The sequence below is a fragment of the Hipposideros armiger genome, unplaced genomic scaffold (genome assembly GCF_001890085.2).
Source record: "Hipposideros armiger isolate ML-2016 unplaced genomic scaffold, ASM189008v1 scaffold_210, whole genome shotgun sequence".
Taxonomy (NCBI): domain Eukaryota; kingdom Metazoa; phylum Chordata; class Mammalia; order Chiroptera; family Hipposideridae; genus Hipposideros; species Hipposideros armiger.
This window is the reverse complement of record NW_017731560.1, coordinates 751,710-776,832: the sequence shown is the minus strand read 5'-3', so window position 1 is coordinate 776,832 and position 25,123 is coordinate 751,710. Positions and strand designations below refer to the sequence as shown.

The 25,123-nt window shown below is 51.1% G+C and overlaps 1 protein-coding gene across 6 annotated transcripts in view; it reads left to right on the top strand.

Annotated features, from left to right (window-relative positions):
* ELF4 (E74 like ETS transcription factor 4) overlaps positions 1-24,034 on the top strand; it is a 40,420-nt gene extending 16,386 nt beyond the window's left edge. For 3 of the 6 annotated variants that reach the window (XM_019653957.1, XM_019653956.1, XM_019653958.1), the window contains exons 2-9: positions 11,714-11,844; positions 15,630-15,801; positions 16,219-16,311; positions 18,159-18,350; positions 19,224-19,307; positions 19,385-19,577; positions 20,169-20,546; positions 21,424-24,034. In XM_019653957.1, coding sequence (XP_019509502.1) covers positions 11,773-11,844; positions 15,630-15,801; positions 16,219-16,311; positions 18,159-18,350; positions 19,224-19,307; positions 19,385-19,577; positions 20,169-20,546; positions 21,424-22,228 — 1,989 coding nt within the window. In that variant the 5' untranslated portion in view covers positions 11,714-11,772 and the 3' untranslated portion in view covers positions 22,229-24,034. Of the gene's footprint in view, positions 1-10,756; positions 11,026-11,574; positions 11,845-15,629; positions 15,802-16,218; positions 16,312-18,158; positions 18,351-19,223; positions 19,308-19,384; positions 19,578-20,168; positions 20,547-21,423 lie in introns of those variants that run through there. The other 3 variants (XM_019653952.1, XM_019653954.1, XM_019653955.1) reach the window with 2 other exon arrangements.
* Positions 24,035-25,123: the final 1,089 nt, after the last annotated feature.

Sequence of the window (25,123 nt, the reverse complement as noted above, 5' to 3'; positions counted from 1 at the left end):
GCCGTCGCCGGCGACTCACAGCAGCCCAGCTCCAGGTTAAGCTGTTGTTCAGCATCTCAGCTGTAGAGGGCAGTGTCACTGGCCCTCATGTGGGATCCGAACCGGGGCCCTCTGGCGTCCCAAGCCAGTTCTTAACCATCGCGCCACTTGGCCGGCCCTCAAAATTTTTAAGTACATAGCCAGAAGAGGAATTCCTAGGTCATATGGTAATTCTATTCTTAATTTTTTGAAGAACCTACATACTGTTTTCCATAGTGGCTGTACCAATTTACATTCCCACCAACAGTGTATGAGGGTTCCTTTTCCTCCACAGCCTCTCCAATACCTATTATTACGTGTCTTGTTGATGATAGCCATTCTAACCAGTGTGAGGTGATATCTCATTGTGATTTTGATTTGCATTTCCCTAATAGCTATTGACGTTGAGCATTTTGTCATATATCTGTTGGCCATTTGTATGTCTTCTTGGGAGAAGTGTCTGTTCATGTCTGCTCATTTTTTAATAGGATTGTTTGTTTTATTGTTGAGTTGTACGAGTTCTGTATACATTTTGGATATCAGCCCCTTATCGGAGGTGGTGTTTGCAAATATCTTCTCCCATTCTGTTGGTTGCCTCTTTGTTTTGTTGATGGTTTCTTCTACTTCTGCTGCTTTTTAAATTGAACTATTAACACAGGATTATTACCAAAAGAGATTTCACTGTAAACAAAGTTCAAAAGGCAAAATAGTTCTAAATAAATCTAGGCTCAAACCCTAGCTCTGCCGCTGACTAGCTACTTTGTAGGGCTGTTGTAAGAATTAAAGGACAGAACCCACGTAGTAAAATGCCTGGCGCAGCACCAGCCCCACAACTCGTACCCAATTAATGTAGGTCCTTGCTACCTTCCCTGTGCTCCGCCCTGTTACCCTTTAACATTCACTGTTTGGCCCCTTTCCCCGGAAGCAGAGGGAACAACTTGAAGTGCTATGAGAGGGCGCAAAAGAAAATCTTGCCCACATTTAAACAAGTAACCACGCCCCTCTGCCCCTCCCTCAACAGGCCCATGGCTGAGGTCACAGTGGCCACACTTGCCATCCTGGGTGCAGCACTAGCTCAGATCAGTACAAACCCCACAAGCACTTGCCCTGAGCTGGCACTGATCTCAAGTGCTTCCACCCCCTCCTCCCAATCTAGATGTGCTTTCCAAACACGTGCCACCAGCTCTGAGTTGGGCTTGTAACCAAACCTTGGCCCTGGGTTTGCACTGCAGATGTTGGGAGGGGCTGGCAGGAGCCCAGGTGCACATCCAGATGTTGTCTCTGAGGCTTCCTTGGCATCCTGTATACCAGCTGTGAAACAGTATTTACTACAACTTGCAGGGGTGGAGAAACAGGCTTGTGTGGAGCAGGCACTCCTGGGCCATAAGGCCCTATTACTGGGGCACTGGGTCCTATTTGCCTTGGGAGGCTGCGGAGGGAGTGGGAAGAGGGAAACCTGGATTCTGCTCTTTTGGCGGGAGGCCTGGCTGGGCAGGTATCTTGGCCAAAAGCACAAGAGGATGGATGACCTCTCAGAGCCAAGAGAGGTATCAAGATCTTCTTCCCATCCAGTTTTTGTTGGCACACCCAGAACGATCATTTCTGGGGCGGCTTAGCTTCTCTCACTACTACTTGAAACTCATGGAAGAATATTACCACAGGGGGACGAAGCTGATTGTGTCTATCCACTTGTAGGCCCCCATTCTAGGCATCAGGGCTTCTAGAACCATCATCATGAAGCAACCTCAGGAGGACTGGCAATTGGCCAGAGGTCCAGGGCCTCAAGCTGCGACTGCTCCTCTGACCCATAGTCTTGGGAAGGCTTGGCAGAGCTGGTCACCTCCTCACAGGATTCCTCATGGGCACAGAGCCCCACTGCTAGGAGCCCCACCTTGCAAGGGCATCTGGGAGGTATTTACAAGTGGAAGTAACCACACCAAATCAGCCTTGGCTATGGAATGTGATAGCTTCCTATTCCTTCACCCAGAAAAATACCACTACCCTTGACCCATATATAATACTTTGCTTTCCATCGTTGCCTCTGTCCATTGGTGCTAGGGACAATAGCGTGCAAAATTATGAAATAACATTGATTTTAGTGTCACCTGCCCCTCCAAATTAACTCCTATTGTCGGTCGCTTTCCCCACGCTCTTGTTTCAACCCACCCCTCCATCCGAAGCCACCAAGGCTGGTCCTAAGTCCAGGTGGACATTGACCGCAGCTTTTATAGTTCAGTTTCTTACCCAATTCTCTAAGGCCAGGCTCACTGTGTCCCCATGGTAAGTCCTAGGTAAGGTGATGAACTCACCTCTTCTCATCTGCTAATAGGAGAGGATTTGCGGAGACAGCCCCAACTCCCGCCCAGGTCCCTGCTCCCCCAGCCCAAGCAAGGTGGCAGAGGAGCTGCTGGAGTGTCCTCTTGTGCAGCCAGCTATCTCCTCAGCCATCCTGTGAGGGATCCTCCCCACGCACCCCAAGGGCCCCTCCCTTTTCTGTACTCTCTGACCTGTGTGGGGCAGGGGCGGGGCTGGGAGGGCCACAGGGCCCTGAAGGGGAAACTGCTGAAACCCCTGGGACAGGAAGTGGCAGAGGGGCTATTTCCTCTGGCAGAGCCTGGGTGCGGTGAAAGCTGGCCCTACCTCCTGCCTGTCGGCTGTGGGCCCTGGGAGGCTGGTGAGAACTGAGAGCCCTTCTTTCCCTGCCTCCACCCCCACAAAAAAAATGGAGGCTTCTGGCCCATCAGATCAGATGGGAAGCTCTCTCAGAGGAGGCCATCTTTATTTTGCAGGGAGAGAAATTCTGAGAGACGAGCCGACAGGTCAGCAGAAGGGAAGGGTGGGGTGGGTCGGGTGAGTATGGAGTCAGGGGGGCCCACAGTGGCAGCGGAAAACCACAGCTGGGCAGGGGAACCTTCTGTAAGCTCTTGTTCAGAGAGAAAATGATCCGGACTGTGCCTGCTCAAAACTGTGAGGTGGAGATGCAACAGATGGCTGACTTTCTCAATCATAAGGCTAGAAAAGACCTTAGACCATACAGCTCAACCTCTTCATTGAGCAGCTGAGGAAACTGAGGCCCACAAAACAGAAGTGAATTGCTCAAGGTCATACCATGGGCAAAGCCAGGGCCAGGACTTTCTTGGTGATGAAAAGCTGCCAAGTTTGTATTTGGTGTTCCACACCTCCCTCCAGGCACCTTTGAGTCCCTGTGACATTCTCAGCAATGAACTTGATGAATGTATTCACACCGAAGGGAGGAGTGAAACCTTTAGTCCAGGAGTCAGTCAACTTTTCCTGCAAAGGACCAGACAGTAAATAGTTTAGGCTTTGTGACCCATACGAACTCTGTCACAACAACTCAGCTTATAATGCAAAAGCAGCCACAGGCAGTACATAAATAAATGAGAGTAGCTGTGTTCAAATAAAACTTTATTTGTGGACACTGAAATTTGAACTTTGTATAATTCTCATGTGGAACAAAATATTCTTTTGATTTTCTCCCCAATCTTTAACAGTGTAAAAACTATTATTAGCTCACGGGCCATACGAAAACAGATGGCGGGCTGGATTTGTCTTGTGGGTCAGTTTATGACTCCTGCTTTAGTCTAAGAAGTCAAGCTAAAGTGTTAGGAGGAGGAGGAGAGACTATGTCAGGTGGGGAGAAAGCAGGTAAGATATTTGCTTCAGCTGTTGAATGCCGTGTGGGAATTGGAACCGCAGAAAATTGGGAAAGGACATATCAGGCCTAGGAGACAGTGTGAATAAAAGCACTGAGGTGGGGAAATTGCTGCAAAACTTCAGTGTGTTCTGCACATGCGTGGCCTCATTGTTATTTGCCAGCCCTGATTCTTTGGCTGCTGACCATACTCACCAGAGGAAAAGGGTTGACTTTGTTGAGGATGCTGAGAGACAATGAGGAGTGGAGGAAGAAAGATCCCCTGGGAGTCACAGCAACTAGCTGTGTGACCTTGAGCAAGTCACTTCTCCTTCGGGAAGTTGGTGTCTGCCGCTGGATGATAAGAGGGATGGATGTGAGATCTTTCAGGTCCCTTTTAACTTTGACATCCTGGGGCTCTGAATCAAGGAGAGGCTTTCAGCAGCATGGGTGAGAGAGAAGGAGACCCCTGGGAGCTCATGGTGATATCAGAGCTGAGGCTGTCCTCCCTGTGAGTCCACGTCCCCCACCTCACCCTCCAACAGGCCGTCTTTCCACCTCATCTTTCCTTGCACCTTCCCCTCCACGCAGGGAACACTGGACTGCCCTTTGCTTTCGCTGACCTGGGAAGTGGCCAGGGGAGAAGGGGCATTTGGAAGGGCACCCAGAAGCAAGCAGGCAGCCAACTCAGCGTGGCCCCTCCCACCTGGGGGAGTCCTAGATCTGAGCACGGAGACTGCCTCAGTTCCTTTTTTTTTTTTTTTGGCTTCAGTTTCTTGAACATATGCTGGCAGGGGCTTTGACAAAAGACACTGTCCCTTTAATAAAAAATGATCTGACTTAGTATACTGTCAGTGCTGAGTCACAGATTACCCCAGCTTCGAAAAAACCCACTCATGGATTTAATCAGTCTCTGGTCAGTGTTTGTGTCCCCTCCCTCTCTCACCTCCTCACACGCCCATGGAAGCCAGCAGGCCTTGCTTGGGGCAGGGTGGGGTGGAGTGTGTGCCATGTGAAGCCACTTTTCATTCGGCACATGCAACTTTCTGCCACAGTATGTCCAGATTGCCAGCCTCACCAGGCCAAGCCTGCTCCTTTGGCCACTGAAGGCCTGTCTAGGCCCCTTCTGTTGGGGTGGTTGTGTGTGTGTGTGAGTGTGTGTGTGTGTGTGTATTTGCAAAAGGATTCCTTGGGTCCTCTTTTTTCCATCATTAATCCTGGTTTGTTTTTTTGGTTTTTTTTAGCTGAGCCATCCTGCTACCTGTTGGCAGCTCAGCGGCTGCTCAGCTCAGGCTGGACTCGAACCGCTGTTGCTCAGAGCTCACACCCTTGAGCAAGCTCTTAACCAACTGAGCCACTCGGCCGGCCCTTAATCCTGGTTTTTTGAGGTCATCCCACCTTCTCAATGCCCAAGTTGAACTCATCTTCTTGCCGTATTTTTTGCCCTCATCACTTCAAATCTCTTAACAGTCTTACAGCAAGAACAGGCTATACATCTTGAGGTCTCCACAACTGTATTACTCCACACTCTGTCATTTTTCTCTTTTAGGGTGGCTCTGGGATTTTTTTTTTTAAGATTTTATTGGCAAATTGGGGGATGGGAACAGCGCTGGGGAATCGGGGGAAGGGGAACAGACAAGTTGCTGTTGTTTTGTTCTTCAGTCTAGTTGTGGAGGACGTTGCTTTACTGGCCCAAGTTGGCACCATCATTGCGCTCTTCCTGGGCGAGGCAGATCAGTCGCCGGCTTCTGGACGGCCGCTCATGGTGGCTGCTGGCCGCTCACGCTGGCTGCTGGCTACACACGGTAGCCCATGGCAACCCACTGTAGCAGAGGCTGCAGACTACACCGTCACCAGCAACTCACAGCAGCCCAGCTCCAGGTTGAGCTGTTGTTCAGCATCTTAGCTGTAGAGGGCAGTGTCACTGGCCCTCATATGTGGGATCCGAACCGGGGCCCTCTGGCATCCCAAGCCAGTTCTTAACCATCGTGCCACTCGGCCGGCCCAGGGTGGCTCTGGGATTTACCTCCTGGGATCTAGCTGCCCCACCTGGCCTCCTTCCATCTCTTCCCCACATACATCAGACTAAACCAGTCTTCCGAAAGAACTGCTGGCTTTGTGCCCCTCCCACGGGCCTGCCACAACCACCCTTTGAGCTAGGGTGGGTGTCCCCATTTCACAGAGGAGGAAGGGGACCATCCTGAACCATAAGGCAAAGCTGGATCTTCTGGTTGACAGGCCCATGTCCTTACGGTCTGCTGGGACTCTGGGGGTCCCCTCTAGGCTCTAGCTGGCAGCCCACCGTACTAGGGTTCAGTAGCTGCCCCAGATTTGTGTTGTCCTCCCTTCCCTGCAGTGTGTTCTCCCACTCATTAGCTTGTCCTTCACTTTCCAGAAGATCTTACTTAAGGCACCTCTGTCTCCTCCCTGTTCCTGGAGCACTAGAGACAAGGATGTGGTGGCCACAGGCAGCCCCTGGGAGTCGGGGAAGCTGGGGCAACAGGTTCCCTTTGTCAGTCACCTTTGTCTACCCCTCCTCCCCTATTGGGCTTCTTGCCACATAACCACAACCTAAAGGGCTAGGGCGGGGTGAAGGGGGTGAGGACAGGGGACTGGGAGCACTCCTCCAACCACAGCAGCCTGCTCCTCCCTGCAGGGCCCCCAACCCAGGCAAGGAGCCAGCCCCTTCCAAGCCAGTAACTGGGAGCCTTCAGCCCCAGCCTCTATTCTGGAGACAATGCGGGGGGGGGGGTTTGGAGCGCTTCATGGGATTCCCAGCTTCCCTTGCTCTCTGGGAGGTCACCTAAAACTCGCCATTTGGATGAGTGCTTTTTAATTTTCAAAGTGCTTTTCCACCACCATCTTTATTCACCAAGGACTTCCCGGTGAGCATCTGCTAAGCCTGGATTACCCTCAGCCCTCACCCGGCTTTAAGGATGACAGAAACCACAGCCCAGAAAGATGGCTGACATCTTGTTGGGATTTAGCCAGGAGAGGGCTTACCTCCTCTTCCTCCAAACTGGACAGTGTAGACCACACACCATCGGTGGGCTGGTGGTTCTCCTGGAGAAAGAGGAGGGGACATCTCTTTACTTGTGGTCTGCTATCTCCTGCAGCCCTAATTGCGCCTCCACTGGGACACCTCAGGGCCTGAGAATGTAGGGACAAGACTGGAGCCGAGAAAGGGCAGGGGGCAGCTGGAGAAGAGCTGTGGGCCCACCTCGCCACCAGAATTGTGACAAGCCCTATGCTGGAATCAGGCGGTGACCGAGGGCCAAAGAAGGAAACTGGGTTTCTTGTAAATAAGTACAGAGAAACCCCAACCAACAGAGCTTGCAAAACCTTTATTTTCCCCACCCCCTTCCTGATTTCATCTCAAATGGTGGGGGTGGTGGAAAGAAAGGAATCGAGGAGAAGAGCCGATGAAATAGCTGTGGCTGAGGCCCCTTCGCTGGGCATTTACTCAAGGAGGAGAGTTCAGCTCGTGATCTGAATCAAGGTTGTGTGGGAAACCCACGGATGGGTTACCTCTGCTCCGTCCATGGCTAGAGATTGGATCCCTGACTCTGGCCCTCTGTGTCTTAAATACATGCCATTGGTCACGTGGTGCAGCATGCAAATTTGCTGCTGGATGACTATTAGCTGGAGGAGGGGCTGTTTTTCAGAGGAGGGTACAGCTATTCCTGGGGTAGTTTCCATTTTGTTTGTGGTTGTGGGGGAGGAGTGTTGAGGGAGTGGGAAATGGCATGAAGGAAATTGTCGCTTCCTTTCCAGAGAATTCCAGAAAGGTTTCATGGGGACTGGGTATTTTAGGAGTGAGAGCTGGCTCAGAGGGGACAAAGAACTGGAAGAGGAGAACTCAGCTTTGTAGCCCAGCTGACCATCTGGCCCCCATGTTTCCTGGCGTGTGTGTGAAAATGCCATGGGTGTTACTAGCAATGCAATGAGAGTCATTGGCTCAGCTGAACTGGTGTAGATTTAAACTCACTCCACGGAGACTGTGGACGTGGCTTTCACATAGGGGATGCTTCCTGTAGAGGAGGCTCAGGTAGGTGGGTGCTGGACACCGCTTGATGTGTTCCAGTGACAACCCCAGAACGGGTCTTTACATCAGAAGGGGGTCCAGCTGTGGTGACGCAGGAACAGCCCAAACCACTTGTGTTTTGCTAGTTTTGTTTTGAAATGCAGTCAGAACCACAAAGAACCAGAGGTGTGCATTTGCAGGCAGAGGGGATGTAGGCGCCCTCGCTTGCTTGCACCCTCCGGTGGCACACACACACTCACACACACAGTGTCCAGGGGCCACACGCTCTCACAGAAGCTTTGCTTTCAGCCCGAGTAGGACAGACAGGCCTTGGAAGCCAGGGATCCCACAGTGGACTCGAAAGGTGTCAAGAGGGTGGAGCTCTTGCCACCCTAGGAGCGGACTTTGACTGGAGCTGTACAGTGATGAGGCGGGGTGGGGTGAAATTCACCACCCGTTACTAAGGGTTTCCAGGCACCTCGATTCCTTGAGCCAAGAGTCTGTGTGTACTCCTTAGCCCCCTATTCGCTGGCGAGACAGCGTCCAGGGCGCTCTGGGCCACTGAATCTGAGTCCTGATGTGTCTATAAAGACACTGGGGAGGGGAGCCCCTGGTTGTGGGCCTCTCTGGCCTCCAGTAGGGCGGGCCTTCTGTGGTGATGGCTTCTTTGGTTTCAGGTTCCTGGGAGAGGGAGGTTATTTTGAGGGACTTGGGGAGGTGGTTCACTCCTCTGCTGGGGAGAGTGAGTGAACATGCAAATGAGCCTCTCCCCACCTCTCACTTTCAAATCCTCAAACATCTGAAGGGGAAGGACAGAAACTTTCTGGACTGGAAGGTTCCTTGGGGGAGGGGAAGGGAGAGTTTGCTTAGCCTTAGCCAAGAGAGCAGACAAGTGGGACAGCTACTTCCTCCCCCTGCACCCCTTCACCTTAGCTTCAAGCTTGAGCTCTGGCAGAACAAGACACCAGGATCAGCTGTGGGTGCTAGGTGCAGTCTCCCAGTACTCACAGACCTGGGCCAGCGGGACATGCACCAACCAAGTCCTTAATTTAGAGACTTAGACATATGTGGACACTTAAGGAATGCAATTGGATTAGTCTCTTTTATTTCAAACGTCTCCTCATGTTGATGGCCAAGCGTTCCATGCGATACAGTGCAGTGTTGTCTCCCCTGTACTAGCACTTGCCTAGCAGAGTGGACCTTGCGGGGGCTCACCTCAGGGACTCATGGGCCATATACATATTCTTCTGCAGACATTCTCTCCCTGGGCAGCATAGGACTTTGACTTTTCAGGGTGGTGGAGCGGTAGTGGCAGCCCACCCCCATCTTCACTGCAGCCTCTTTTATGTGACATGAGCTTGCTGCCCTGATGGCCTGACCACGGGAGCCCTTTGACACACAGAAGCTCTCACGCATAGGTCCCCACACTTGGGACACATGGGCACACCCTGCACATGTTTATATCTACGGTGTGTTTGCCCACCCACAGTGAACTCCTGTTGTAAATTAAATGCAAAAATATACAGATGCAACACAGAGTGGACACATTCCTCTCTCATATAAGCCAGAGTACATGATACCCACCCCACACCCAATGTACACATGGATATATTTATTGTCCAGTAAACATGCCTCAGGTCGTAACTGATCAGTATCATTCATTCATTCATTCATTCATTGTGTTCATTCATTCTGCAAACATGAATCGATTGTCTGCTACATGCCAACCAAGCACAGGATACCACTAATGGGAAAGGTAAAGAAGGTGCACAGAAGTTCTACAGGGTGAGATCATAGGCAGTGAACTCAGAAACATGAAATACTGATCTGTGAAGGGAAGCCAAAGAGATGAGCAAATTTGGAGGGAAGGCCCATGGAGGAATGACCTTGGGGAGAGCCGGAGCAGCCACAGGAGTTTCAGAAATTTCATGTTTAGACAAAGTAGGATTAGGTGAAAGTGATAGCCCTTCATTTGATTAGTTGAGAAACCGCTTCCTGGGGGCAGTCTGGGAGAGGGCCTGGAGGTGCAGGAATGCGGGCTTTGGGCACTTTGGCTGGGGGAGACAGACCTTCCAAGCATAAATGGCCCTGGGAGGCCTCTCAGGCCACTAGAGAGATGGAGATGTGGTCACGTTCAGTGTAGGGTGGGGTGGGGTGGGGTGGAAGGGGTGGAACTTGGGCAGGGACTGAGGACCGTGGTTGCACCAGTGCCTTCTCTCTGTCCTAGCAGCCATCAGTCTCATTTTACCCAAAGGGAAACTCAGACCTGACAGGTCGAGTTGAGTGACTTCTCAAAGCTTTTTGTTGGGGGTGGATGGAAAGGTGTGGGTGTGATGATGGGGGTGGGGAGAGGGCGGAGCCAGCCCTGTGGGCTAACGGAAAGGAAGTGGGAGAGGCCTGGGTGTCTCCTGTGAGGGCAGCGGTCATCAGGGAGGTCACCCATGGTCCTTCTCCCTCTCCTACCCTTTGCCCCTCTGAAGTTCCTCATTTCTTTCCACACTAGGAGAAGGTTTTGTCACTCTGTCACTACCAAAGGAGTGGCAAGGAGGTAGGGGTCAAGTGTGATGCTCCCACTATGGTGTGTGGGCCCAGTTCTTCAGGCGCTCATGGTTGAACCAGGCTGTATGTAGACCTACTACATGGATGCACACACAATACCACTGAAAATACAGAACCATAAGGGTCAAAGACCTGGCACCTGGAAGCGGAGAAGCCCAACTGTTCAGGGCTGGAGGAGCGGGGCAGACTGGCGGGAGGGACGTGGGAGCCGGAGTGAGGGCCTTGGGAGGCAAGCATGGGTGTGACCGCAGCTTCAGACAAGGCGTACAAGAGTAGCAAGCACAGGAAACAATTGGAGGCCCAGGTGCCCTGTGAATGCCTGAGGTGCAGACTGTAAGCACGAGAGGCATTCAGGGAGAGGAGAGCCATGTGGGCGACAGCAGACAGATTTCCTGGAAAAAGGGGGGAGGGGGCTAGCAGGGGCCCTGGCGCGTGGGGAGGGTTCCTTGGGCCCCTCCTCCAGCCGGGGCTCTCCTCACAAGTTCCCAGGGTGACAGTTCAGTCTTGAAACTGAAAGCAAAGCTGAACCAGGAACACAAACCCACAAGTAGCACAGAGGCCAATCTCGCTGGCTGGCAGCGGTGGTGGTGGGGTGATGAGTGCGCAGAGCACGTGGCCCACCTGTCCCTGTGTCTCCCGGCTCTCTGGAGGCGTGGCCAAGTCTAACAGCCCCATCCCCACAAGCAGGGTCAGGCTGACAACACAGGTCTCACAAGACATTTCTTCCTCTGTAGACTCTGCCCGTCAGAGCTCAGTGGCCCGCACTCCCAAGGTAAACCGAGGCAAGCAGAGTATGGAGAAGCACCTTGTACACCCATGTGTCGTCCCCCCCATCCCCCCACTCTCGGCACAAGATTCTTTCCCTAGCCAGGGGAATTTTAGTGCTTTTTCATGCTATTGCCCCATTGATGAGGCCCTGACTTCCCTTGTGGCCACACCCTGGGGACTAATCTTCAGGGTAGAGAGAGACCTAAGTTCCTCTATCTGTCACTTTCTCCAGAGGAGTGGGGGAGGGAAGAGAGGGAGGCTGTGTATGTTCATGGCCAGCTGAGGTACAAATGCTGGTAACAGACTAGCACGGAGGCTTGGCCACTTCCCACTGGAGGTGACTCAGTTAACTTCCTGTTTTTCCTTCTTTCTTTCACCTGTCTTCTTTCTTCTCTTTCCACCTTCTTCCCCCATTGCCCTCTCCTTTCAGCCATCCCACTACTGGCAGTGTGCCCTGGTGTGGCCGGGTCCCTCTGGGTTCACCAGCTTTCCTGGGAACAGAGGTCAATAGACGTGACTTTACTCACTGTCCCCATCTTGCCCTTCTCTCTAGGTCACTCCTGCAGTTGGCCCCGCCCAGCATGCAGCCTTGAACCCGGCTTAGGCTACCAGCTACTCCAGCTCCCTCTTCTACTGTGGCTTAGGGTGTAAGCTCTAAGCTCCAACATACCTGAGCAACATCTTTTCATCAGGAAAACCCCGCAGCTCCAGAGGGCCCTGCGAATCCTGCTCTCAGCTCTGAGAAGACAGCATGGCTATTACCCTGCAGCCCAGTGACCTGATCTTTGAGTTTGCAAGCAACGGGATGGATGACATACACCAGGTATGGCCCCAGAGAACAGAGCCCGGTCAGCCAGCACAGATGATCAGATAGATAAAGACAGGCAGGCAGAGAGCCAGTGAGACAGCCGGCTGGCTGGCTAGCTGGTCAGCAAATACTGATCAAACACCTCCTGGGTTCAGGGGCACTGGGCCTGCTTGCCAGCCAGACTGTGTGCCAGCTAGTCACTCAGGCGGCCAGTCAGTAATCATCAGGCAGTCATTTAGTAAGCCAGTTGCCCACGTGCAATTACAGGGCACGTACAGTCACCAAGTTAGCCAAGCAGCTGCTAAGTATACCAGCTGAGCTGTCGGCCAGTCAGCAACGTGGGCGGAATGCACAGGTGTGCCCTGACCTCCCTGTGCATTTTCAGCTACTTCCTTTCACCCCAGTGTCAGAGTGAGAAACTGCTGGGACAACCACATAGCAAGAGTGAACACTGACAGCTGGAATCACAGGGCAGAGTCCAACTCCTGGCACCTTCATGATTCATGTCTTTAGCCTGGTTGATGAACGCTTCCATAACCGTCTTTTCAGCCTCGATCTGAGATTCAGAATAAACTGGAAATGAGGTCTTCTGGCATGGAGGAAGTTGGAAAATAGGACAGACTTTCAGCGCCTAGATCCCCCCTACTCCATACCTTGCCCTGCACTGGGGCTAAGAGAGCACATTTTCTGTGCACTTAGCTGTACCCATTGGATGGTGTCCTGGCACACTCATCGCCACCCTCCAGTCCCCTCTTTCCACCAACTGGAAAAGAGGGGCCAGGTACGATAAAAGGAACGAAAGACTAGGAGTCAAGAGTCCCGGGTTCTGATCCCAGTTTGGCCACTGTGTTACCTAGGCAAGCCCTGTCCCCTACCCTATCTGGATGCCATCTCCTCATCTTCAGCAAGAAGAGATGCAGCCGGATTATCTCTAAGGGCACTTCAGCCTAATTCTAAAGCACTCTATCCTAAATCCTTGGGAGGGCAGAAAACTTTGTCCAATCTTTAGTGGCCTACGAAAGGCTGCCCCCTAGTGGGCATTGAGTACATTGTACTTTCTGTCCAGCTGGGTCTTACCTAAAGTTGCTTGCTCAGTTTTATTTAACACCTATCTGTGACGTGCCTAGCCTCGTGGAAAGCATTATGGGAGGAGAAAGGGAAAAAAAATATCTACCTTTACATGGGTTCTCAATGCCACTAATCAGTTTTTACTTGTTTCTAGTCCACTCAGCAACTGTTTCTGTTCTTCATAAAGGCTGTTCATAGAAACTTCCAACCCCATATGCCCCGACCACCCACGTGCCCCTGCACCCTTAGCAGACAGCCTTTCCTCCAATCCACAGAGAAGCTCAAAACCAAGGATGCCCTCCGGTTCCCTCCCTCCTCCCTTTTATTGATAACATCACTGTTCTTATTTCCTTTCCACTGGCTTGGGAGAAAGAAGTGTCCCTCCTCCTTCCAAGAGTAACTCCTGCCCCTATACCTCATTTCTTCTCTCCTGCCTCCTTCAATACCTCAAGCCACCAATCACCTCCTCTCTCTCTTATGTATTTCAGACATCCCAGACCTTTTTCCTCAAGCAAGAACATCTTCAGGTCTCCCCAGCCCTAAAAGAAAACCTTCCCTCTCTTCCACCCATCTCCTTCAAAATACCACCTTCTTAGCACCTTTCTTCTCCCCAGCATAGTCTGGGAGCGTAGAGAAAGTGTTTACTTTCTCACCTCCCTTGTCTCCCTCTTTTTAGGAAACAAATTTTATTGCAAAATGTATCATGAATACAAAAGTTCATAAATCACATATATGTGCATATGTGATATGTATACACACACACACATACATACATACATACATACAGAGGGTGCCAAAAATGTATACACATTTTAAGAAAGGAAAACTGTATTAGAAATGTAATACTCAATATATATGGATAACAAAAGATGAATACAAGTCACGTTTGACTTCTGTGATTAGAAGAGGTGCTCAAAGTGGTTACCATCAGCATCTAGACACTTCTGATTACAGCAAACTACTGTTTGAGCAACACTGACCGAAGTGTCCACCTGTATACATGTTTTTGGCACCCCCGGTATATATATAATAACTATAAAATGAACACCTATGAACTCACCACCCAGGTTAAGAAATAAAATGTTACTAGTCTCTTAGAAGCCCCTGATACGTAAAACAATGAGAACCTACTGTATGCCAGGCCTTGTTCTAAGTGCTTTATATGTATTGATCCATTTAAACAATCCTATGGGGTCCATAATATGATCACCCCAATTTTATAAATGAGGAAACCGATGCACAGAAAGGTTAGGTAACTTGCCAGTAAGTAGCAGAGCTTGGTTTCACATCCAGGCACTCTGGCTCTAGACCAGCACAATCCAATAGAATATTCTGAGGTGCTAGGAGTAGTCCATATTTGCACTATCCAGTATGGGGCCACTAGTCTCATGTGGCTATGGAGCATTTGAACTATGGCTAGTGAAACTGAAGAACTACTTTTTAATCTTGAAAAACTTTGCATTTATGTTAAATAGTTACTATGGTTAGTGGCTACCATATTGGACAGACAGCTTTTAACTTTATGGCCTTAATCACTACACCCAACTGCCTGCCTCAGTCCGTCCTCTCTGCAATCCATTGTAATGTGCCTTGGGACCCCAGCATTCCCCTGAAACTGCTCTAGCCAGGGTGACTGCCCAGTGGCCAAACCCAAAGGCATTTTATCAATTTTTACTCTTCTGAATCCTTCAGGAACATTAGGCAGAAGTGAGTAGTCCCACTCTTTTTCCATGAAGAAATCATGAAGTCTCATGAAAGAAAATTTGGAAAGTATTCTTTTCTACTTTTCTACTGTGATGTGTAGAAAAGTAGAAAGAAAGGGGGAAAAAACACCCAAAATCCCACAACCAAAATATAATTATTATGAACATTCTGGTGTATTTCCTTTGATACATAATTTTTTAAAAAGTTACAGTCACACTCCATCTTTATTTAGCTTTGTGTGATTGTAGAACAGTATGTCCTTCAGGGGCCGGATTCACAATCTGATGATTTTCTCCACTCCAAGGGATTTAGTAACCATCTTTTTGAGCTCTTAGACACATATTTTGACTCCCTGAGAGGTCTCTCCATTTTAAATATCTCGAAGGAACCTCAAACTCACCATATCTAGACACTTCCCCCATTACCTTTCTCCAAAAATCCTGTTTTTCCTCCTCCTGGGCTACCCCTTAACATGAACAGTGTCCCCATGCACCCATTGAATCAAGCTGTAAATTGGAACGTCTCCCCCACCCAGGCAGGGGCTGGGCTCTTACCTTTCTACTTCTATCATGCCTCCGTTCTTCCATCTTCATTGCCACAGACTGAGCCCTAAGAGGTCCACAATCTGATCCCCTAACTCTGGGTACCTGACCCTGGCTGAGTCCTTCACCTGACTATAGATTGAGCCCCTTGCCCTTGACCAATCCTTTCCCACTGGCCTCAGAATGAGCCTAACCCTTCTCATAGACTGAGCACCAACCATGGCCATGGATTAGCCCATAACTACAACCAATTAAAACTGCTCGTTTTTCACTGAGTGCAGGTGTGCAGAGCTAACCCATCTCTATTAATTAAGAATTCACTGAAAACATCACCTAGTGAGGCTGGACCCAGAGTAATGTCATCCCATACAAAGGACAGCCTCTGAGGGCTCAAATTAGGAAGGGCAAGCAGGGCCAGATGCCGGTAGTGAGGGCTTCCTGGAAGAGGCGGGTGGGTCTTGAACCAGATCCCGCTCTTCTCCACAGCTGGAAGACCCCTCAGTATTCCCAGCTGTGATTGTGGAGCAGGTACCCTACCCCGAATTACTGCATCTGTACTCAGGACTGGAGCTGGACGACGTTCACAATGGCATCATAACGGACCGGACCTTGTGCATGACGCAGGATCAGATCCTGGAGGGTAGTTTTTTGCTGGCAGGTCTGTCCCCTTCTTGGGCAGGGAAGGTGGGGAGGAGAAAGGGGTTCTGTCTTCAGGGAACAGTCGCGGACAACGGCTTCTAGCGACACAGGCAGCAAGAGCAAGGCCCCTAACAGTTGGAAATGACGTGGGGCAGTTAGGCCAAGCAAAAGGTAGTACCACTTCATAGAGCAGGAGGCCATCTAAATGGATTCATGATCTTTTGAGATAGAGGGGGACCATGGGGGGTGGAGACAGCTGGGGTGCATGTAGAGAAAAGGTGGATGATTAGGGTGGGAGGTGGTGTGCTGTCTCTTCCTGGCTGTCCATTGGCTCCTTAGCATCATTCTCTGGGCTGGCCCTGGTTATGGCTGAACCCTCCGCCCTGTGCCCTGAGATAACGTTTCTTCTCCCCCCTCCCATGGAACCTGGAACCAGATGAAAATGAAGCAACCTCACAAACCATGTCAACCACTGAAGTCCTGCTCAATGTTGAGTCTCCCAACAACATCCTGGATGAGAAGCAGATCTGTAAGTCCGAATTCCAGTGTCTGAACTCAAGGCAATACAAAATGCCATTTAAAAAGATCGCATCTGTGTATTGGATTCTCAGGCACATGTGCATGTTAGACATAGGTACTCACACCCACTGACATACATGTAAACCTGCTCTTGAGCTCTGAATGGAATGGGAGGGAACAAGAGGGCACCACAGGGGAGGAAAAGGTGGCCAGGGTGACTTTTTTCCCAATTTTTAAATTGTGGGAAAAGACACATAAAATTGACCACCGAATCATTTTTCCGTGTACAGCTCAGCAGTACTAAGTTAATTTGTATTGTTTTGCAGCCATTATCACCATCCATCTCCAAAACTCTTTTCACTGAAACTTTTTTACCCATCAAACAACTCCCCATTTTGCCCTCCCCTCAGCCCCTGACATTCACCATTCTACTTTCTGTCTCTATGAATAGGACTACTCTAGGCTCCTCATATAAGTGGAATCATACCATAATATTTGTCTTTTGGGGACTGGCTTATTTGACTGAGCATAATGTCCTCCAGGTCTGTCCATCTTGTGGCACATGTCTGAATTTCCTTTCTTTTTAAGGTTGAATACTATTGGCCAGGGTGACGTCAGGCCCTTCTGCTCTCTTGCAGGACTCCCAGAAGGGCTATGCAGGGTGTGACTTATTTTAAAATGTAACAGGCTTGGAACCTCCTCATCCCTCCCCTGTACTTGGAGGTTGGCCCTCCCTCCCCAGAAGGCCCCCAAGGCAGGCTCCTCCCCCGGGACCCCCTCAAACATTTGCCCTGACTGCACAGGAGGATCCCTGGCCCTAACTGCCCCTTTCCAAGGGGGAGCTGGGATACAGTGTGGAAAAGAAAGTCCTTAAGCTGCAAGTTAAGAGTCTTAGCATTTCTAATCCCGACTCTGTCACTAATATTCATTTAGGTTTCAACAGATATTTACTGAGTGCCTACATTTACCAGGCACCAACTTGCTGTGTGACTTTGGGCAAGGCCCTGCTGTCTTTGGTCTCAGTTTCTTCATCAGGAAAGCAGAGGAATTGGGCCAAGTGATGTTGAAAGCCCTTTTCAGTTGTAAAAATGAGTGAATGACTAAATCAAGGTGGCCCTTTACCCTGGGTGTCGCCTGGAACTTCCCCACCACCAGCAGTAGGCTCAAAATGTGGCAGCTGTGCATAAATAGGTAACTACTATATTGCCACAGGGATATGAAAGACAGTTTGAGGAATATAATTAATAATGTTGTAAATATTTTGTAGTGTCAGATGGTCACATGACTTGTTAGGACGAACACTTCATGGATGGGGTAGAGGCTTGATCACTGCACTGTACACCTGAAGCTGATGTTGTATAATATTGTATGTCAACTATAAGTGAATATATACATATATATATATATATATATATATATATACACACATACATACATACATAGTCATGGGACGTGGAGTATAGTGTGGGAGTAGAGTCAAGGGAATTGTAATAGATATGTATGATATTGGGGGAAAGTGGGGTGGCGGATTGGGGGAGGGGGTTGGCACTTCGAGGGGTAAAAAGTATAACTATTGCACTGTGTTGTACAGCTGAAACAAATTCTAAAAAATGTGTATTTCACAACAAAAAAAAACGTGGCAGCTGTGATTGAGGCCAGCTCATGCCCACCACAGCTCTGCAGATGTTTCTTCTCATGATGTAAGACACATGAGGCATTTTTAGGTGTATCCTGTGTCTAGGGCTGAGGGGAATGTCACCCCTGCCCTCTTCAGGAGCCTGCCATTCTCTCAAGCTCTGGAAACCACACTCCCACCCTGCACTGGGCCCCAGCCACCTCAGGCCTTTTTTCTTGCAGTTAGCACCTCTGAAATGCTTCCGGACTCAGACCCTGCTCCAGCTGTCACTCTGCCCAACTACCTGTTTCCTGTCTCTGAGCCCAATGCCCTGAACCAGGCTGGTGACACTGGTGACCAGGAGGGACATTCTCTGGAGGAGAAGGTCCCCAGAGAGGAAAGTGCCAAGAACACTGGAAAATCAAAGAAGAGAAGTAAGAAGGATGGAGGAAGGGAAGGGAAGGGGAGGGGAGGGGAAAGGTGGGGAGGGAGGGAGGGAGGGAGAAAGTGTGTGTGTACGTGTGTATATGTCTTCAAGGGGGTGGATGGTAGGAGAGGGGTGGTCAGGGAGGCCATAGGAGTGAGTGGGTGGAGGCTCACAGACACATTAAGAGGAAAGCTCTCTGGTATGGCAGGAATGGATGAAAAGGCTTCTCATAGGTAAAACCTGGCCTCATCTGTTGGCCTGCCCACAGCCTGACACTTCCCAGGCCGCTCCTGTCTGCCCAGCATAAATGTAAACTCTTCCAGAAGTGCCAGTGATCCCAATGGGTGGAATCCTAGGCTGGATGTTTAGACACCAGGCTTGGCCCCCTGGGGGTCTCTGCTGTGTGCTGTGCGCGCTTATCTTCCTTCTGGGAGCCGAGGCCATATATGGAAGAGGACTTTGGGCTTTCCCAAGCCGCGCTGTTATTGATTTACTTGGGTGATGGCTGGTGGATACTGCCTTGTCAGCATGGCATCCAAAACCCCAGTGGTGCACTCCACTCACACCTTTAGGCTGCCTTTTCATTGAAAAAAGTAGGTTAGGTGGGTTGTGTTCATCTAAGAGTTACTCACGTGGAAGCTCTCCATTGCCCCCCACTGTAGCGGTGTGCTGGTCCACCTTTGGGGCCTGGAAATGAGGGTGGGCCGTTGGGCACGTGCACATACCTGAGGGATAGGACCATGGGCCTCCAGCCATGGTGACCTGGCTCTTCCTTGTCACACTCAACTCGATAAGCTCCAGGCCCTCCCTTTCGGGAGCCTGCCCTGGAATGCTGGCCATGGCCTCAGCCTCATCCTGCTCTCGCACCTTCTCCTCACAGTCAGGAAGACAAAGGGTAACCGCAGTACCTCACCTGTCACTGACCCCAGCATCCCCATACGGAAGAAATCTAAGGATGGCAAAGGTATGGCTGGGAGTCAGGTGAGGTGGGAAGGGCGCCAAGGTGCCTGAACCTCCCCATCACCACCTGCCCCTCCGCAGGCAGCACCATCTATCTGTGGGAGTTCCTCCTGGCGCTTCTGCAAGACAGGAACACCTGCCCCAAGTACATCAAGTGGACCCAGCGAGAGAAAGGCATCTTCAAGCTGGTGGATTCCAAAGCTGTGTCCAAGCTCTGGGGAAAGCAGAAAAACAAGCCTGACATGAACTATGAGACAATGGGGCGGGCACTAAGGTAGGAGCTGCTGGGGGTCCTTGCCCTGGGGGGAATCACTAAGCTCTTCCTTACATGTGCAAGGAGGCCTTCCCACTTTGGGGTCTCCTCACCTTCCCATTTGCTTGCCCCAAAGCCCATTCCCCAGACCCCCTCTGGGAGAAACAGTATCCTTCCTTTTGCAGCTCTGTCTTTAGCTTTTTCCCTTTTGATAGGAGACGAGTATTTTAGGGCCTCCCGTCCCCAAGAAGGACTTCCTTCACCTTCTTCAAGCCAGAGATCTAGGGGGGTGGGCCAGAGTTATCCACAGCTGGTCTCCCAGCCTGGAGGACTGCAGAACCCCCCATCATTCATCCATCCCCTCCCATCTATCGCTCACCCCTGTCCTTTGCCTCAAAGCAGGAGGGGGGCTGGCATTTGAAACCCCTTTTCCTGGACTCTTTGCTTCCCCAAGGGTAGATATCAGAAATTGCATAAAAGCCTTTCAAATCCAAGAAACTCTTGCCCTTGGCCTTGGCCTTCCATCTGGCTCCTGGCCAGCCTCCACCTCATGCTGGCCCTGCCCTGGAGGGCGGACTGTCCCTGACTAACTCCCAACCCCTTGTACCCCAGATATTACTACCAAAGGGGCATTCTTGCCAAAGTGGAAGGACAGAGGCTGGTGTACCAGTTTAAGGAGATGCCCAAGGACCTAGTGGTGATTGAAGATGAGGATGAGAGAAGTGAAGTCACAGAGGCATCCCCTCAGGCCTCCACTGCCTCCACCTCCTCCACAAGCACTGCCCGGCGAGCCAGCTCCAGGGTCTCATCCAGGCCCACGCCCCCGGGCAAAGGCAGCCCTCCCTGGGAAAAGCCGAGGGTTCAGCACATTGGTCTACAGCCATCTGCGAGTCTGGAATTAGGACTGTCTCTAGATGAGGAGATCCCCACTACCTCCGCCGTGCTTGTCTCTCCACCGGAGAGCCAGGCCAAACTCACCAAAGCTGTGAGGTAAGGGCACCCAAGCTGTTACGAGTCTTCCCATAGTACCTCAGGTTGGAGGGCCGGTTTCAACTTCTTGCAAAGCTCTTATGTCTGTCCAGTCTCATGAGACCCACACAGAGTCCCTGGGAAGCCAGTGGGGCATTAGTTAGTCAAGAGAAGGAAAGCAGCTTGCCTGAATCCACACACCAAAGTCATGGTAAAGGCAGCACTTGACCTGGGGGGGCTTCTGCTGCCAGCTGGGGCTGTTGCTATTACCCCGGAATGCTCTGCAAGCAGCCATCAGGGGCCTCCACAGCTGGGCTCTTCCCCCACTCCAGAAAAGGAGCAGCAGAGAATGTTACGGAGAGGCCCACTCTGCTTTCCTCAGGCCCTCCAGGTCCACCCAGAAAGCTCTTGGTACTTCTTGTCCACACGAAGTGCTTCCAGTTTTCCCTAAGAGGTTGGGCTTTGTCTGGGTTGTGTGTTATGTAGCTCTCACTACGCTGGCATGGGTCGCTGAGATGGTCTTTGGTCTTCTAAGGAGGGAAGGCAGTAGGGTGAAGTGGTGAACATGAGCTCTGGAGTCAGAAAGCCTACATGTGAGTCCCTGCTACTGGCTGTGTGGTCTAGGGCAAGTGACATAACCTCTGTGTGCCTCAGTTTCCTCAAGCTGTAACATCAGATTAATCTAATTCAACTCATGGGCTGTTTTGAAGATTGAGGGAACGACCACATGTCAATCCTTTTGAGTGTCCCTGACCTATACCGAGTACTCAATAAAGGTTAGCTGAAACAGCAATGAAGAAACAAAACACCTTCGGCTCCTTTCCTCCTGTGCCCTCCTTTCTAGCCAGTTGGGAGATGCCTCCTGCCTTAATAAAATCTGTTGTCTGTTTCTTCTCAGTGCTTCTCCAGTGCCCAGCAACATCCACCTAGGAGTGGCCCCTGTGGGGTCAGGCTCAGCCTTAACCCTGCAGACAATCCCTCTGACCACAGTGCTGACCAACGGGCCTCCTGCCAGTACTACTGCTTCAACTCAGCTCCTTCTCCAGAGTGTTCCACCTGCTTCGACCTTGAAGGACACCTTCACCTTGCAGGCCTCCTTCCCCCTGAACACCAGTTTCCAAGAAAACCAGGTGGCAGCACCAGGGACTCCACTGATTCTCAGTGGCCTTCCCCAACTTCTGGCTGGGGCCAACCGTCCGACTAATCCGGCAGCACCCTTGGTCTCAGGGGCTGGAGCAGTGGGGTCCAGCTCTCAGCCCTCGGGGACTGTCATTGCTGCCTTCATCAGGACTTCCGGTGCCACAGCAGCCCCTGGGGTCAAGGAGGGGCCACTGAGGCCCTCCTCATATGTGCAGGGCATGGTGACTGGGGCCCCCATGGAGGGGCTGCTAGTTCGTGAAGAGACCCTGAGGGAACTCCTGAGGGACCAGGCTCACCTTCAGCCACTTCCGACCCACATGGCTTCAAGGGCTTCCCACAATCCGAGCCTTCTGGGAAACCAGGCTTTCTCTGCTCCCAGCCGCCCCACTGTTGGGCTGACCCCGGTGGCTGAACTTGAGCTGTCCTCAGGCTCAGGGTCCATGTTCACGGCTGAGTCTAGTGTAACCACATCTGGGAGCCTGCTGACTAGATCCCCAACCCCAGCTCCCTTCTCCCCATTCAATCCCACTTCCCTCATTAAGATGGAGCCCCACGACATATAAACAGAGGGGTTGGGGAAGTGTGACCCACCAGGCAAAGCTGAACACCATTTGTATATGGACTGCCTCTAGCAGAGACTGATAGAAGTGGCTCACCCGCTCTTACATTTCGATGGGATGTCCCTACACCAGCCCAGCCCACCACCCACCCCTGCCTGATATCACCATGGCCAGGCCAGGCCCACTTTGAGCATCCCTGGCGTCAGACCATGGCCTTCAAGAGCACTAGGGGATATGCCCTTGTCAGGAGTAGTGGGCTGACATGGTGATGAAAGCATAACCTCCTAAGAAGTTGGTGGCCAGGACAGGTGCAGGGGCTTCACGGGAAGAGCCCTTTTTTGCCTGGCCGTATTTCACCCTCTGTGTTCCCCCTGCAGGGAACTTACTATCCCATATGTGAATATCTCGTTATATATTTGTGTGTACTCGTGGGTCTCTATCATTTCTTTCGGGGAGGACGAGTGTACAACTATGAGGTCTTCAAGAACGTGTGTCTCTCTGTGGCTGAGGACATTCTCTAGTTCCCTTTGAATGGATTGGGTTGTCGGAAAAGTCATGACGCATTTTTGCAACGAAAACCAGAAAAAATACGTCATGGCTTTTCCAACACCCCAATACAAACCAAGATTCAGTTGCTCTGAGACTATCGGGTGCAGGTTGGCTCCCCCAAATCTGGAGAGATGTCACAGAACTGGAGCAGGTCCAGGGTAGAAGAGCCTTGATTGGCATGTGTGTTGGAGCACATGCAGTTTAAGGGACAGGAGAAGGCCAAGTCACGAAGAGGGAAGGAAACCACCCTGGGGGCAGGGAGCAGCGTCTGGCCTCGACAGAGGCCCTCTTCCTGGAGTTGGCCTCCTTACCCAACGCCAGTCACTTGCCAGCATGCTGGAACCGTGGCCACCCCAGAGGGCTGTGCGGACGGGTGAGACAGGAGTTGAGTGCCTCTCCAGGGTTAGACCCAGCCACCAGGTCCTCAAGTGGGGCTACATTAATTGAATGTGCCGAGGGTTGGGGCTGTAAGACCAGTCTTTGCGCCTGGCGTAATTCCTGGGTTCCCTCTTGATTAATGTTGCTCCTGATCATTGCCTGCTGTCAGGCATTTCTGGGGATAGTCGTGTAGCCCTGTAGATTGGGTCTGCTTCCATTCCCACTCGCGTATGCCTGCCACAGAGCCCACCTTCTGCTCACCTCATAAGTTTGCCAACCCACCTGCCCCCACCATGGCTACAGCAGACATGCAAGTGGACCACTGCCCCTCTCCAACTGTCACACCTGGCCCGGATTCCTTCACCAAGAAGACAGGAGCCAGCAGATGTGAGCTCCCATGGTACTTATCCTGTCTCCATGGCTCCTTGCTTCCTTCTTTCCTCTGAAGAGCCAGCTGATTCTCTCTGAAAGTCAATTCCTTGCCTTAGGGTCTGCATCCCCTCTCCTCTCCTTTCTTTGAATTAGCTCGCTTCTCTCCTGCCAAGTTTGGGGGGCCAGGCTAACAGCTAAGACACAATCCGTCAGCTTCAGAAACAATGACATTATCTGGTGCATTTGGTTAATGTGAATCAGTGCCTCAGGACCTTTGCTATGTCCTCAGTGCAAAACCATCCACTTGATCTAACTACCTCCCCAGGCTGCTCTTCTCGCTTTCTCATCACCATCAAGCCTACTATTATCCTCGCCCACTTTCTTCTTGTCGCCCCCCCACCTTGCCCCCGGAAGGGAACAGTATACAGTTGTGCAGGTTTATTTATTACATGTCTCCAGCACATGGCATTTAAGTGCCTTTTTCTAATAAAATCAGTTTATTGTAACAATTTCATGATGGTGGAAAGCAAAGCATCTTGAGAGTCACCTTTAACAAATTTTTTTGCACAAAGGTGCTGCATGGGTTAAGGGTGGCCCTGCTCCCCTCACTTCAACCCCATAGAACTTATCACGTGAAGGCCACTGATGTCTTCATGGTGACATCCAATGTCTTCAAAGTTCTTGGCCACTGTGAGCCCTCACAGCATGTGACAGTACTTCCCATCGTCTCTAGCACTAGCCCACATTAACTGCGCCCTCTGTTGCCTGCTCTGAGCCTGCTCATGCTGGCTGTGCATCTCCAATTTCAGTGTGGGTGTCCCCCAGATGTCTCATCCATCCTCTTGGCTCTGGCTCAGCTCTTCGGGGATGAGTCCAAAATCTAGAGCTTCAGCCCCCATTTTTCTCCTCAGCTCCTGGCTCACATGTGCAGGGGCCCGCTGGACATTTTCACCTAGATGCCTGCCAGGCCCTCAAAGACAGCCTGTCTCCCAAAAGTCAATTTCGAAAGTACACACACACACACACCTTTCCAAGAAAAAAAAACCTGTCATGACTTGCCTGTTTCTGTTAATGTTGCCACCATTTCCCTGACATTTCAGAGCCATCTGATGGCTGCCTTCACTTGACCCTGCCCCCTCCCCCATCTTTTGAAGTCCAGTGCCATTTGCCATGTCTCTCAAATCTGGCCTTTCTTTCACATTGCCAGGGCCTCAAACTACCCAGAGCTTATCCCCCTCTCCAGACACATCCACAGCCCTACTGTGACTTTCTTGTCCCCTCCGATCTGCCAGGGTGACAATTCTGATCTGTTAAAAACCTTCAAGGTCTCCTCATTGCCTATGGGTAGGGGTGATACTCAAAATATGTAAACTCTAATCCATTCTAGGCAGCTGGGCATTAACTCTTCACTTCCTGAATCATGAGGCAGTCCAGCGGTCCTGGAGGAGGGGCATTTGAGGGCTCAGGGCAGTAGTTCCAAAAATATTTTGAGCTTAGCATCGGCCCTGTCTTCCGTCAAGTTTCCAAGTCCTTGACCTTCTGGCAAGGTCCTTCATTATCAGGTCCTATCTGACTTCCCCAGTCGTCTGTCTCTCACAT